We start from the raw sequence: 16,677 nt of genomic DNA, 5'->3' as shown, positions 1-16,677 counted from the left end.
TTTAATTAACCTCTATTCTAATGTTTTAATCGCTTCCATCACGTCTCATGGCCATGCGGTGCATGCCAGGAGGCGTAGCTGGTGGGCGATGCGGGGGTGGGGCCTGGGGCGAGAGAGGGGAGGGGTCAAGTGGGGGGCGTGGTTTAGAATTCACGGCGTCAAAACGGAGCATCAAGTGATCCTTAGGGGCCGTCAATAAATGACGTCACGCGATTTTGGACGATTTTTGACCCCCCCCCTTCGTCACACGACTTCCCAAAAAGTCAGGCCCCCCTCAAATATGACGTCACAAAGCTCAGTCCCCCCCACCCGCCAAAAAATAAATCATGCTTCTAATCGCTTTAAACTATTGTCATTGTAGTGCGTATTTAATTTGGCGCTGCACTCTGATGTTGTAGGAGAAAACATTGCAAGGATTCATACTCTTAGGTTTTTTTTCGGTAAAGTCACGTAGGTAAAAAATAAAAATGAATGAAAATAAATAATAAATGAAAATAACTCAATTAAATCACGAAGCTTCAGAGGCAACACAAGTCTCCGTCTTCAGGTGGGACTGTCACAGCTAAATTTACTGTATCAAGTGAATCGTAAATTTAGCTGTGACGGTGCCACCTGAAGACTGAGACTTGTGTTGCCTCCGAAACGTCGTGATTTAATTGAGTTATTTGAATTTATTATTATTTTATTTTTTACCTACGTGACTTTACCGAAAAAAAACCCCTAAGAGTATGTATTAAAAAGTATATTTCAATAAGTGCTGTCTATATTTATTTAAAGTTGCGCATTTTGATGTGACGTCACATTTCTCACCCCCCCCCCCCCCCTAGGTGCGTGACGTCATTTATGGACGGCCCCTTACGGCGGTTCCCCGGGGTTACCAAATAATACAAAACTGGCCGAGGCAATGAAATATTTTATATCTGGGACACTATTTTTTTCCAGGGGTGTAGTTAACTTCCTCGACTGGGGTACCAATCGATCCGACATCGGTGCCACTCCGCGATGTGGAAACGCAGCGAGGACGATTGCGTTGAGACCCTGAAGGCTCTCGGTACGCACGTGGTGGTGGTGGTGCATCGTGTCCAGCTCCAATTTTGACTTAAGACTTTTGTGACTGCAGGAATTCATATTCTTGGTTCTTTCGGTAAAGTCACGTAGATAGAAAATAAAATACTATTTTTTTTATTGAAAATAACAAAAGCAAAAAACCCACGACGTTTCGATCGCAATAGAATTAAAATTGTATTGTAATTTGATTTTCTACCTACGTGACTTTACCGAAAGAACCAAGACTACGTGTATAGCTCGTCGAGATGAGTCGATTGACCCATCGCCGACCATCAACACAGACTAAAGGTAACTGCATCACGGACATCATGCGAGAGCCGGGGTACTATGATACTACCCCAGGGTACCGCCACACGGTTCAATTGGTGATGCACGCGTTGGTTAAGTGGCTGTAACAGCGCACAATTAATAACTCGAAACATTCAAGAACACCGCCTTGAAAGGAGAGAAAAAAAACATTTGTAATTTGGCGATATTTTGAGTAAGGGCCCTTCTCTGGGTTAACTGAGCGAATATGTTTGGGATCAACATCTTTGATCCACTGATCCAAGTTGTGTTTTTTGTATGGGGTGCTTTCTTCAAGTATTGTGTTATTGTGTGTTGTTACGATGTTGATGCGCGACCTTTTCCATTCGGAACGTGACGAAAGTACACTTATATATTTTTAATTGTTTTGTTCATAGAAATGTTTTGCTGCAACTAGATTTCCATTGTATGTACGTTGAACTTCTTTCGCACCGTACGTAGCCAACGCAACCAAATGGACATGTATTACCCAATGGGTTCTACCCGTGCCAAAATGAAACCAAACCTCATACATTGCACACACACACACACTTTGAAGTGCTCTGAAAAAGGACCATTCCCCGAACCGTCGCCTATCATATACGTGTCCATTTCAGGCCGCAGTGGTGTCGGCGAATTGGTGGAGTTGTGCCGTTATAATTAAACACAAACCGCCGGTAAGGAGGAGGATGAGCACTTGTCCACCAAGATAGATGATGGTGATGATGATACTCCTAGGTTTTTTCGGTAAAGTCACGTAGGTAAAAAATAAATAAAAATTAAATAAAAATAAATAATAAAAATGAGAAAAATGACAAGAAAAATAAATTAAGAAATCACGACGTTTCGGAGGCAACACAAGTCTCCGTCATCAGGTGGGACCGTCACAGCTAAATTTACTGTATCAAGTGAGGAAAAAATCCAAGAGGCAAGCTCTTAAATACAAGTTAAGTGGGAGGGGGGAGGGGCTTATCTCAAACGTCGTGATTTATAATTGTATTTCTATCATCATTTTTATCATTTGTTTTTATTTTTCATTTTTACCTACGTGACTTTACCGAAAAAACCTAAAGAGTATGAATCCTTGCAGTCACGAAAGCTTCAAATCTCGAAGGTGATGATGATGTTGTATATCTAACGTAGGCGTGACCGGCTGGGAGGAGGAGGAGGAGGTGGGGGCGGGGCGAGGTTTATAACACGCGGAGCCTCGTGTGCGCATGCGCAGTGCCGTGCAGCACGAGCACGGGGAGGATGGTGCCGAGGAGCCGCGTGTCACGGCTGCTGCTGGGGCCGCTCTGCGCGGTGAGTGGTGGCCTGGGGTCGTGTCCATCATCATCACCACCACCACAACAACAACAACACCACAACAACACCAACACAACCATACTGACAGTCTTACAAGAGCGGTGGTGTAGTGGTTAGCGCATTGCGCTACGAAACCCGGCCACACGGGTTCGATTCCCATTCGGTGACTATTATCTGAACCTGTCCTGGGCCTCCCCTAGGTTGGCTCGGCCTCAAATGAGTACCTGCTGCGGTGTGTCAAACATCAGCACTGGGGAAACAAAGGCGGTCGTGCGTGGTGCTGGCCACTCGTGTGCCGTGCCCGGCCTTAATAGGTGCTCGCTGACAGCACTTGCCCCAACAGTCTGCTCAGGCTATACTGGGGTATGTTGGGGGTGGTGTCTTTGGGTCTTTGGTGCTGCTGCTGTGGGTGGCAGCGAGGTGTTGTTTTCGCGTTTAACGTGGTCGTGCCTCGGGGGCAGCGAGTCGTGAAACGTGGTGGCGATGCTGCTGACGTCGGCGCGATGCGTGCGGTGAATGCTGAGTGGGTGGCCAGGGGTCGCAGCAAGATTGCCATCATCATCAAGAGTGAGATGGTGATCGTTATCAGCAGCTCTTCTTCATCAACAGGCTAAACTATTGACCATCATCGTCGCTGCCAGCGGATCGTAATATTATAAATCATCAGGGTGATCTGGAAATGCCATTTTTATCATCAATAACATCCCTTAATCTGTTTGTCATCTGTGTAAACATGAATGACAATCATAACGTGATTCACATCACCTATCTATCGTAAGCATGCAGCAGCATGTGGGACGATTGTCATGGTGGTGTGAGTGTGATTAGCTTAATCATACTGATCCCTAACTTAAGCATCCTAGCGCATTGTAGGATATCGTCATCGCTGTCCGGACCACGTTGACCGACGGGACACCACAAACTCTATCATCAACTTTTAACACAACTTAATCACCCCAACAGAGAACGAAGTTGCCATGTTCGCCACGTTATTGGACCATGTTGTGTAATTAGCACTGTTGTTTTGGCAATTGTCAATCTCAATGGCCCTTTCACTTAAAGTGAAATTAAACAATTGATTTTAGTTTATTCGTTATCAATATTACTATCGAATTGAAGCGGTCTACCTCTCAAAACGTTGCAATTTGTTGAAAGTTTTTATCTAAACGTTTGCAATTAATTAATCTTAACTCTTGGATCTAGAAGAGAAGTTCCATTGCCGTTTTAACAGACATTACCATTGTTCTAAACAGCACCTTAAACAAACTTGGCGCTGTGGAAATTCCCACCTGACGGCTTCCCTCTGTAGTCAGGTTCGTGGAATGTACGAAGATGACCCAGAGTAATGTAGAGGGGCCACACAATCCCAGTCCAGTACCAGTGACCCACGGGACCCCGAGGCGTTAGGCCAGGGAAAGCCGGCTTATGCAAGGCGAGCGGAGTTGCATCAGCCCACTTCCCCCCCCACTCCGCCTTCCAGCCGCTCACCCACCACTTCCAAAAAGGGCCCTCCCCTCCCCGTCATGATTTCATACACATTGATTTCCACTTTTATTAGATTGTTATATTAAACCAGTTCTCGATCGATACCACAAGCTATTTCGGTTTTTCATTTTAAAAGGTGCTTGTGGTTTTTAGGCTTTTGGTTTGATTAAAATGTGTTCACACTTGAAATACATTTTCTATAAAACGTTAAGGTGTAGCCCGACATTGACTTGTTAGCACCACTGCCAACAATGGAGCTCTAGAAGGTATTTTATTTGGCCGATTCTTCCACACTGAACAAATGTCTTTGAAGAGACTAAAGTATCCAGATTTTACACAACCTCACATGGTCTGCCAATCCACTAAATGGTGTATCCATTTATTAAAGAAAGTTGGCCATTGATTTAGGTGCGCACCAGGAGATCGAACCAGTGACCTGGATTTTAAGTCGAGTGTGCTAAACATTAACTCACAGAAACATCCCGGGAAGTTTTCCCATACTGTATAATGCTGTATCCAAGGTTTTCTAATATTGTGTGAACAGGGTGTGGTGGTGCAGTGCACGATGAACCTGGCGATCTGAGTTTGATTCCAGGCCTCAGCGAATTATAGCACTTTCTGTAAATAGTGACAAACAGGAAATGCATTTAGGCCGGAAAAAATATGAGAGTAATAGTGGCGAGTTTTATCTGGACTGGTCATGGGTCCCCACTGAATCAACCCGCACTGACCCAGCGTGTTGGAATAAGTCAATACAATTATCATGTTAACTGAACGGCTTTGGTTTATTGAAGGGCTATGAATGGTATGTATTTACGGGCAGTTTAGTACCGGAGTGCAAAGCACTGCACGGATATTTATGGTCTATAGAGCAAGGGTAGAAAATAGGTGTGATAATTGGGTAACGGTTGTTATTTATTCCTGAATGTCTTTGGCACATTCAGGACCCGAATAAACAGAAGTCAAAATCGTAATTAATTTATTTTTGGCGACTCCGTCCCACCGCGCACATAAATGTCGCGACCCACCTGGCGCGGATAATTCTGTTGTCACGTCGTTGCCAAAATTGCCGTAGTCATAAACAAAACTTTTTAACTTTGATTAGCGCATCGTGTAGAGCTCGTCGAGAGGAATAGATTGCCGTATCATTCACCTTCAACAGACATAAAATGACGTCACAACGTAGTTTATGTGAGAGGTTAAAACATTTAAACCTTATGGGAGGACCCCATAAGCCCCCGGCTCTCGCATAAACATTATATTATAATGTCAACCAAAACTTTGCTCTTTTTAAATCCTGTATATTAAGTTCACTTGCTTGCGCGCTTACAACCGTGCAAATCTTTCGGTCGTTTTTTAACCCACTTCCCGTTATCCAATCGAGCTGACATTTTGCACACAGACTCGTGTGTGACAATTTCTTTTCGTGAACATTTTTTTCCTAAATTTTACACTTTTTAGGTAAAAAAATATATATTTAATTACCAATTGCTTAATGGTGGCAGGCAATCATCTGACCCATAGGTGGCAGCCATCTCAAGCCAGAGGACGAGAGGACTCGAGCCGCCCGTTTCAAACACCAATGTGGGCTGGGTTGTGGCCCATTGAACACGCATATAAAGGATTTATAGTGAAAAACTTTGTTTTTACGGGTTAATTTTTTCACCAATGGGTTTGAAGGATGGTGGCAAGTGTTGTCTTGTTAAACTATGCCTTTAAAACTGAAAACTACTTAGCTGCAGTCAGGGCCGGATTAAGGCACGGGGGCTTTAGGGGCCGCAGCCCAGGGTCCTCCGCCAGCTGGAGGGCCTCCAGAGATTGAAGTGAAAAGTTATTTAATTTGTGAATGCTTGCATTTTTATTTGTTGTTAGCCTTGTAAAAAACAAATCGTATTTTTCTTTAAATTTATTTTCCTTTTGAAAATATTACTGGAGGCCTCACAGTACCTGAAGCCCAGGGGCCTACACAATCTTAATCCGGCCCTGCCTGCAGTACCTCTTTAAATACCTAATCGAAAACATAATTTACACCTGTCAATCATCGTGTTTCTCAGTGTAGATTTGTGAACACACTTTGTAAACAGTACATAAAATAGTACGCATTGTCAATGCGCTGTTCATATTGTAAAAAGCGTTTATACCAGTGTTACTCTACAGAGTAGTGGGTCGCCGCTCCTCTTATCTGCATTGATACGAGCGGTATGTGGGGACTATGGCTTCACCGCAACAAAAACCTATCTACACAGATGCATACGGACAAGAGACGTACTGTATTATCAAACAGGAGGAAGTAACGGTGCAACGCATCTCATCTGTTAAGTATCTGCAGGTGGTAATAGGATTGTTATCGATTGATTCTGGCTGCAGACATTGGTAGGTCGCAAATAATAATGAAGATAAGAGAGCAGTTTCACTCTTATGCATACCGCTATGACAAATAAACCTTATGGCGGTACCCCGGCTCTCGCATAATGTCCGTGATGCAGTAATTTTTTGTCTGTTGGTCGGCAATGCAGCAATCGACTCATCTCGACGAGCTGTACACGTTGCACGATGGTGCATACGAGCGTTCAGGGTTCCAGCGCAATCGTCCTCGCTGCATTTTGACATTGCGGAGTAGCACTGATTTTGGATTGATTGGTACCCCAGTCGCAGAGTGAACTACACCCCTGGAAAAAAGTGTCCCATAAATAACATTTAATTGCCTTGGCCATTTAGTATTTTGGTACCCTGGGGTACTGCCATAAGGTTAATTTGTGTCCTTGTTCATCACCCACGTGGCTGGTGGCACCACACCCTCCCCTCGAACCACCAATCACGAGTGCTCACTGGCCAAGCCCCCTGGGGATGATATGCATGCGTTTTGTGTTGCGATTTACGAAGTTTCCAATTGCCCTCTTACAAGTAGCATATATTACTCCATTTACATACACAAAATTATTGACAAAAATATTACATCTCTAACACTGCAGCGACATTCAGTGTTCTGTATGCTACTCCCCTGCATTCACCAGCCTGCCCTGAGCAGTGTGGTGAAGTATGGCCACATAACTCCTATGGTCCACAGGAGGCCCTCATCGAATAGTGGATTTATAAAAGGCCTGTATATGTACCTACTAAATGCATTCATTTGAAAAAATAAACTTGTATGTGTAAATCATTGTCTGGGTCCAGAAGAGGATTTTTTTTGTATTACTAATATAATGAGCCAAGAATGTCTGTGTGTAACGCACGTGACGTCACTCCACGTCGACCAGCCCCCCTCATTAATAATCATGAACAGGTGGGGTCCTCCACATGGACGCCCCCCCCCCCTCAATAATCATGAACGGGTGACTTCACTCCGCAGTATGCGATGACGATCAACAAGTCGCAGGGTCAGACTTTTGAAAATTTGGGTATTTATCTCAATGAACCCGTTTTTTCCCATGGCCAGTTGTACGTGGCTCTGTCTAGATCAAAATATCGTCAGCGGATTAAAGTGTTCAACGATAGTCAACTACAGGGAAACCTTTTGAACAGTGATTAAAGATTCACACAAAATATCGTATACCGAGAAATCTTCCAAAGACCTTAATTTCATTTTATAAGTTAAGAAAAATGGCTTTACTTGCTACATTTACTAACAAAATTAAACAATCACACAATAAAACGTTAATTTACATCTTTAATATTACAGCTTCCGTCCTAGGATGGGCTAACAAGCTAGTGTGATATAATTATCCTCTTGGCTTTATCAATGTTAAACTTTGAATCAACAGCACATGAGCTAGAAAGCAAATTTTAACTCCTTGATTTTATACTATATAGTTTAGAGTTTTGCAGATAGTCAGTAACCGACCGAGCTTTTTGTGCCACTTTGTTAGGATGTGCAGTGGTCAAGGGTTATGTAGATTGCACTATTTTGGCGTGCATGTGAAATGTGATGTTCTATTCAATTCACAAGTGCAGGCTCAGGAAAACAAATAACCCTATCTCAGTTTGAACTGTACCCAAATTCAGTGTTGACCATTCTGTTCATGGCATATGCTAATTGGTAACAGAAAAAACACCATTTAATAGGAAAAGGATGTTGAGAAAGATATATGCAATACCTCTGATGAATTGGTGTAAGTTTCATATGAGCAGAATGGTGCTATTGGTTTTTCAAACGTTAAGTACTGTATTTTACAAATTATAAGGGAAGTGTCAAAGTGCTTCACTGTCCTGTGAGAAGTTTGAAACGAAAATTGAAGGATTAAAATTCACCTTAATCTACTGAGCAGTAACTTGTGAGAAAATGTCAATTTCTAAATGCATCCTCATAACGAGTCTTATTGTGATTCACAACATGGATTATTTGATCAAACTAGTTGCTGTGCAGTTGCATTGCTTTCTTTACAGATAAGTTGACCTTTGACATTACCTTGAGCTTGATTTTATAGACAGATTATGCAGCAGTTTGTACTGGCCGCATAAACGTTGTGTAAAGTTATGTTGATAAGCGCTTGCTCTCTAAAGAACTTTTCTCCTGAATTGTGTTCTCCTATTGGGGCGAAAGAGCAACATCTTATCTATTGCAACAGAACAGTTTCTTACACATGACATGTATTGCCGTCATGATATGCCTAGTAATAAAATGTGCGTTTTAACAAAAGGTCTTTTTTTGTAATAGATTAATGTATACATTGTATATATAGTGTTGAATAACATGTGGTGTCAAATTTTCCACACCTGTTTGGTGGTTTATTTATGCATTTTTTCACCTGTCAATTAGTACCTAAAACATGTAGAAAACAAGTTCAGATTTTAGCAGTCAAGTTGAAAACTATTTGTAGTCCATTCAGTGTTGATTAAGGATGCATCAGTTACATTGTGTAAGCATGCAGAATGTCTGTTAACTATTGTTTAAATCATGCGTTGATCTTTTTCCCATGTTACTTGACTCTTAAACATAGTGTTAAGCAGTAATGCACATTTATAAGATACATCATGGGACCTCCAGTACCAAAATATGAGAATAGGTTTTCCCCTTTTTGGCAACAAAATGGGTGTTAGGATGTTAAAACACCAAACTTAAACCGTTTACAAGGAATCATATCTGCATTAACCACAATACTTGTGGTCAGAATGCAAACAAAAAAACACTGATAATATATGGCATTGTCTTGGAAACTGATTGGTCCACACCAGATACAGCTTTTGGCGTCTAGAGGATGCAAAAAGGCCTTTTGGCATTCTCTGGTCTCACACCGTTTTGAGACTAGGCTCAAAAGAAAGTTGTCTCTGGTGTGGACCAATCAGTTTCAAAGACAATGCATATATTATCAGTGTTTTTTTGTTTGCATTCTGACCACAAGTATTGTGGTTAATGCAGACATGGTTCCTTGTAAAAGGTTTCAGTTTGGTGTTTTAAAATCTTAACACCTGTTTTGTTGCCAGAAAAAAGGGGAAAACCTATTCTCATTCATAAGATGCTTAAGTAATGTTTTTTTTTTATCAAAGGAGCAGTTCTCATGGCTTTGAAAGCTGAGTGATTAATAATCTTAATTAGGTTTACATTTTTATAGTGTAGCAGTTAGCGAATTAAAAAGAAATGCAATGACTAGGATCCATGATCTAATTCACCTTCTTTTGATTAGCACCTTGGGAATGAAAATTAGTATTTCGTAATGAGAGTTTGTTCATGAACGCCACCAAATTTATATCTGGTAATTACAACCATGTGCTGTACCGTCCACCTTCTGCAGCCAGTAAAAGAATGCTGCCGTACATCGCTGACATGGCTAGCATCACGTGGCCAGCACATACAGGCAAGGTCAAGCGTGGCCGAGGGGCCTGGCTGGACTGGCCAGGAAAGCCTGGTGGACAGCGATCCCGAGATGTGGGCACTCGTGCAAGCTGAGAAGGACCGCCAGTGCCGTGGACTGGAGCTCATTGCATCAGAGGTACTCGTGAGACTCCTGAGTTTGTGGGTGTGATGTTGGCTTGCACATGCTGAGGGCTCAACCTAGTTATGTTTAATGCATTCCAACAACCCAAAGGTTGATCACATATTCATATTTTTCATTGTTGTTGTATTTGCAGAATTTCTGCAGTAAGGCTGCACTGGAAGCTCTTGGCTCTTGCTTGAACAACAAGTACTCTGAGGGTTATCCAGGAAAGAGGTAAATTGAATGTTGTGTTGCCATATTTTTTGGTTGTTTTTATATAAACATTAAATGTTTAAGAAATAAGACCTATACTTATATATCATGTTATTTGGCTTGTACCACGTTTTTTGGCATAACGTACAACATTTTGTTCAATGTTTTGGGATCCTGTTTAGGAACTGTTGTGCGAAACAGACATCATGCCAAACAATACCCAGTAGAACTCGGAAACACTGAATAGCTTTCCAGCACAACTGCGATAGTAAATGCACGTACTTTACAGTGCGTCTTCTCTACATGTTACAAAATATCATTGAGGGATTTTTGGTTAGTTGGATATGCATGCCAGAATTGTTTGCACATTTTTTATGCACATCCATGTTGTCCAATTGTAGGTACTACGGCGGAGCGGAGGTAGTGGACAAGATTGAACTGCTGTGCCAGCGGAGGGCTCTAGACGCATACAGGCTGGACCCAGAGAAATGGGGTGTCAATGTGCAGCCTTACTCTGGCTCGCCGGCAAATTTCGCCGCCTACACGGCTCTTCTTCAGCCGCACGACCGCATCATGGGGTTGGACCTGCCCGATGGCGGACAGTACGAGATGCAGCTCTTTGCGGTGCACACCAATGTCGCGACATGTGCACATTAATCTGAATGCAGTGTCTGCCAAATAGTGTTTCAGAAGTCACTCCATATTGCCTCTGCTCTGATTACATTAATGCTTGGCTTGCTTTCAAATATTTAGACACTGTTACAGTGTAAACTTTGGCTTAAAACTTTCGTGACTGCAGGAATTCGTATTCTTGGTTCTTTCGGTAAAGTCACGTAGATAGGAAAAAAATATTAAAATAAAAAATGAAATAAAAGCAAAAAACCCACGACGTTTTGATCGCAACACAAGCGGTCTTCATCCGCCTGATGAAAACCGCTTGTGTTACGATCGAAACATCGTGGGTTTTTTGCTTTATTTTTATTTTCTATCTACGTGACTTTACCAAAAGAACCAAGCATATACTGTTACAGTGTGCCTCATAACGATATTTGAAAAATAATTACGGTACCAGTTTTGCAGATTGTATCTCAGCGATGTCTCTTATTTCAGCTTGACACATGGATACATGACGGATGCCAAGCGCATATCCGCGACTTCCATTTTCTTTGAGTCAATGCCGTATCGGCTCAACGTGAGTAGTGCATCGAACTATAGGATTTATCTAAATAATGCTGTGTTCTTTTTATTTGAAAATGTAACCTTGACTCCTAATTTGTAATGCAAGCCATGTGTACCATTTACAACCCTGCGTTTGTTACAGCCGGCCACAGGTCTGATTGATTACGATCGTCTAGAGGAGAATGCACGACTCTTTCGGCCACGGCTCGTCATCGCCGGGACCAGTGCATACGCACGCCTTATAGATTACGAGCGCATGCGCAAGGTGAGACAAAGGCCTGCAAGTTCCATCACTTCACCTCAACGGGACATATTATGCATTACTTTCACATTTTGAAGATTTTAGTTTTTGTTTAAAATTCTGAGCTGCACAAAGTGATTCCTAACCTTGCTGTTTTCTCAACCTGTTCCTGCTGTGATGCAATCAGATCTGTGATGGCTTGAAGGCATATTTGCTGGCAGATATGGCTCACATCAGTGGGCTGGTAGCATCTGGCGTTATCCCCTCCCCATTTGAGCATGCTGACGTGGTAACCACGACCACACACAAGACACTGCGTGGCGCTAGGTAATCGTGGTCTTGCAATTATAAATGTGCATGCACGTGTGTGTCCGGCTGCAGACCTCATTACAATTTTCACTCAACCATGGGCTCCGTGTGTCCCTGTGGTTAATTATATTAGCGATATTTAATTAATTTGAGTACTAAAGTCAACTAATTATCTCTACTGCGGGTGCTGAAGGTCAACTTCACCGTTATATTTATGACTCACTAGAATGAAATGTATCTATGAAAATAGCAGGGTGCTAGAATATAAAACGTGTCCTAATTAGAAACATCTCAAATTGATTGTTAGCACTTATAAATGGAAAATAATGCATTTTGTGAGTTTGACGCATATTAGCCATACCATTTAATTACCAAAACGGTCTTCTGATGTGTTTTTCCCCCTCCCCAGAGCTGGAATGATCTTCTTTCGAAAGGGAGTAAAGGAGGTTAACAAGAAGACTGGAAACCAGATTATGTACGATTTAGAAGACCGCATTAATTTTTCGGTCTTCCCATCACTTCAGGGTGGTCCCCATAACCATGCTATTGCTGCCGTGGCTGTAGCTCTAAAACAGGTGCGGCATCCAGACAACAGCATTACTCATCTGCACTGTCACAAGGAGTTCACATTTTTGAGAATAATTTTCAACATACCTATTGCTTTCTAGGCAGCGGAGCCCATGTTCCGGGAGTACCAGACACAAGTCTTGAAGAACGCCAAAGCTATGGCAGCAGCTCTGCTTCACAAAGGATATACATTGGTGTCAGGTTCGTTGGGTTTAACCTCATATTTTAAACATACCATTTTCATTTGAAGGGTTAAATGAACACTGCTTTTAATGCTGTTTTTGTATTTGGTCCTGTTATGTTTGTCTTTTCATATTCCACAAGATGGGAACTAGTTTTATTTGTGGCCTTGTATTACAATTTTTTTAGGTTTTGTTCAGTATCAAAAAGTCATAATTGACGTTGTTCAGTAGTGTTTAGGGAAGACCAGTCGATACTATTTAAATGAAAATGTTTTTTGTTTGCAGGAGGAACTGATAATCACTTGGTGCTGGTTGACCTGCGGCCAAAGCAGATGGACGGAGCACGGGCCGAGAGGGTGCTGGAGTTGGTCTCGATCACTGCCAATAAGAATACTTGCCCGGGTGACAAGAGTGCACTCACACCCGGTGGGCTGCGGCTGGGTAAGCCAAGTCATTTTTTAATGCAATGTGGACTCCGTTGGGTATCTAACACAGATATGTGGGAATACGTTTTATCGCTGTGGACCGGCTAGAATCTTGTGTAAAGTTGAAAACCGAAAATCCTTTCATTTTAGGTGCCCCTGCATTGACGTCTCGTCAGTTTAAGGAAGCGGACTTTGAAAAAGTGGTGGACTTCATTGACAAAGGAATTGCCATTGCCAGCGATGTGAAGAAAAAAACAGGTTTGTAAAAATAAACAAGTCCTATTTGCTTTGGAAACTCATAAACTGTTAGAAACCATTTGAAAAAAAGTGATTAAAATAGAAATCAGAATGCGATGGCATATGGCATCAATAAAGGGAGAAAACATTATTTAGTAAATTGGAAATGTGGCCCTCGGAGAACAAGATGGAATAATAACAAACACAAATTCGATATATTGGTAAGAAAAGGGAGTTTGGCAGGACACCGCGAGAAGGGATGATGGCCAATGGACGAGACTGATGGAATGGTAGCTAAAGAAGAGAGCACGCTCACGGAGGATGCCCAACACAGATGGAGTTGGTGAGATCAGCTCATGTGAAGGACAGTGATGAATGGTTTCACACTTGTCATCCAGCAGTGGATATATCAGGGCTGCTTATGACAGTATAACCCTGCTACCAAATGCACACATGACTTGAATTGACACGAGTAGATATAGTTTTCCCCTAGTCTTGTTTTCTTCTCCCTTGATATCGAGACTAGATATCGACCATTGTGGCGATGCAGCGATGACATCAGCTTATGCGCATGTGTGAGATGAATTATGACATCCCAAAATTGTGGGATGGTGACTGGGTGGGGGGGGGGCATTTATCCAGCAGTGGATTGAGCATAGCTGCCGATGATACTAATAAACTAAAACATCTAATGAATGTGTTTTTAATGATAAAGGAATTTTACCTGGTTGGCATTTGTACTGATAATTATTTGTGGGTTGCTCTTGCAGCAAACTTGAAGGAGTTTCGAGCCAACCTACTGTCTGACGGCGAGACCATGGCACGTGTCACAGAGCTGAAGGTGCAAGTGGAGAAGTTTGCACGCAGCTTTCCCATGCCAGGGTTTGATGACCATTGAGATCTGAAACAAGATAAGGGGGAGGATATGTTCACAGATGCTGCTTTATATCATGACAAATGAGCACAGTTCCCACTCATTTACCATAACCTACATTTACAATTCACATTTTTTTAAAGCTTGATGTTTGATATGCGTTTAACATCTATCACCAGCAAGTTTCAGAAACGGATTTAGATTTTGTAAGTGAAAGTGTTAGTAAGCTCACTTATAATTAAGCTCATGAGTGACGCTTATAAGAAATTGAAAATGCATTAACGTATTTGGGCATTACAGAGTTTATTTTTTAATGTAATTATAATGCAATAGAGAAGGTGATATTTTAAATTTGTCATAGCTCATTCATATTGACCATTACTGCTCCACAATAAAACACAATTACGTGGGTGAACAGAAATTGTTGCTGCATAACAAGCTTGGAACTAATAAGGTTGTAGGCATTTTCTTTAAGCTCATCAAGATAACTTACTGTATTAACAAAGACACGTGATAAAAACACGCATCCGAATGTAAAACACATTACGATTGATGGTTTTGTGTTCAAAGTGATCCATCCAGTGCTTTACTAAAAGTTGCAATTGTGTTATTGTTTCGTTCTTGGCTTGTGCTGATATTAAATTGCAGTTAGTATATAGACCTATGCAAACGTTCAATACATGTATGCACTTCCTATAATGTGCATACATGTTTAGAGATGGAGTTCCCATAGTAGCTTTGTAGTTTTCATCTTGAACCGTTGACTAAATCTGTCCCGTTCATGTATTGTAGTGCAATACATTAGCTGCTGGAATGTCAATGTAAAAATACATGTAATACAATCATGATTTCATGGACACAACACATTAAGACCAACATGCAAACATGGTTTTGTTTAAACGTTTGAATCCTCAAGTTTTAGGTGATACGGCGGTGGACAATTTTAGCCCAGCATCCATGACATGAGAACGAAACTCGCCTTACGAGCCAGATAAAAATACTGGCGACTTAGGTGATTGTCATTTGTACGTGTTTTAAATGCATATTGACGAATTCCATGCAAATAAAATTATGAAATGCGTCATTGTGTTGTTCTTATAAGAGACTAAACCTGGTGATGTTTGGTCAGATAAGAGAAGGGCTTCATCTAATAATATATTGACAACTGAAAATAGCAACGCATAATGGGTGATATTGCCTTAATGTGATAAATATGCACTTTTAAATCGTGTAACTGCATTTTACCATGGGAAGCCTAACTCGAGCATCTACTTTCTAATGAGGGTCTTGCTACAGTGGGGTGTTTGGCCAATTTCAATCGTGATTCGCTTCAGATGAGTGGAAACCTCTCGTACCCGGAATAAAAAACCAGGCAAGCTCCGCAGAGAGAGATTCAATAATCCATTGCTCTCCTGACATTGGCTAGCCCGCAGCCAGCCCCAACATACACCACCTGCTATTTCAAAGAAGTTTCTCATTCAATTACGAAGGAGGCTCAATCCTGGCAAATGTAAATTATTTTATCCAGGAGGGATACATTTATCCCCCCGGCCAGACCTAAAAGCACAGTTCCAGGGATAAAGGTAAGAAACTGGCCCACGTCAAATCGCACCCTGCGATTATGTTATGCGTTTTGAAACCTATTCGCATAAATATGCAACCACTAGAGGCGCTACATTCACAATCGCAAAAAAAAATCGATTATAGAAAAAGAAAAGCGGGCTACCAATTGTAACAATTCATAGAATCGCTACGTGCATACCAAACCATCAAGGCCTTTGTGGAAGTGTATATCATTTCAACAGCATTGGTTTAATGCAGCCCACTGCACCAGTTTCGATATACAGTGTCTCATCAGCAGTTTAACACGTAGGCTTTCGAGACTAATAGCCATAAGTTTTTTTTTGGATTGTCAACCAACACCGGGTAGAACGACAACTTGTACACCTATTGTTCTCTTTCAGCCCCGCCCACCCCCCAACACGTTCCATTCATTGGCTACCACATTCAGATAAGCCCCTCCCTCCTTAACTTGTATTTAAGAACTTGTCTCTTGGAATTTTGCCTCACTTGATACAGTAAATCTAGCTGTGACGGTCCCACCTGATGACGGAGACTGGTGTTGCCTCCGAAACGTCGTGGTTTATTATTTTATTTCTATTATTTGGATAATTTAGTTTTACCTACGTGACTTTACCGAAAAAACCTAAGAGTATGAATCCTTGCAGTTACGAAAGCTTCAAATCTAGAATGTATAATATAGTATGTATAATATAGTATGTGTAATATAGTAGGTAATGAGGAGCTTCACGCAACGCCGCCCTGCCCCCTATGACTTCACAGCTGAAGCCTGAGAATCCAAGGGAAGCCACGCCCTCCCACATTTCCTACTGCA

At 41.8% G+C, this 16,677-nt stretch overlaps 1 protein-coding gene across 1 annotated transcript; it reads left to right on the top strand.

Annotated features, from left to right (window-relative positions):
- The first annotated feature begins 2,570 nt into the window (after window positions 1-2,570).
- Window positions 2,571-15,362, top strand: SHMT2 (serine hydroxymethyltransferase 2). Its single transcript, XM_078868229.1, is given in 13 exon segments — window positions 2,571-2,594; window positions 2,596-2,655; window positions 9,873-10,070; window positions 10,210-10,289; window positions 10,670-10,870; window positions 11,379-11,460; window positions 11,590-11,712; window positions 11,876-12,015; window positions 12,407-12,572; window positions 12,666-12,765; window positions 13,032-13,187; window positions 13,322-13,429; window positions 14,179-15,362. Coding segments are annotated over 13 exon segments (1,566 nt in total). The 3' UTR covers window positions 14,307-15,362.
- Window positions 15,363-16,677: the final 1,315 nt, after the last annotated feature.

The sequence above is a fragment of the Lampetra fluviatilis genome, chromosome 2, assembly GCF_964198595.1.
Source record: "Lampetra fluviatilis chromosome 2, kcLamFluv1.1, whole genome shotgun sequence".
NCBI lineage: Eukaryota > Metazoa > Chordata > Hyperoartia > Petromyzontiformes > Petromyzontidae > Lampetra > Lampetra fluviatilis.
Note: the sequence above shows the minus strand (reverse complement) of the source record. Positions and strands in the feature narration are given on the sequence as shown.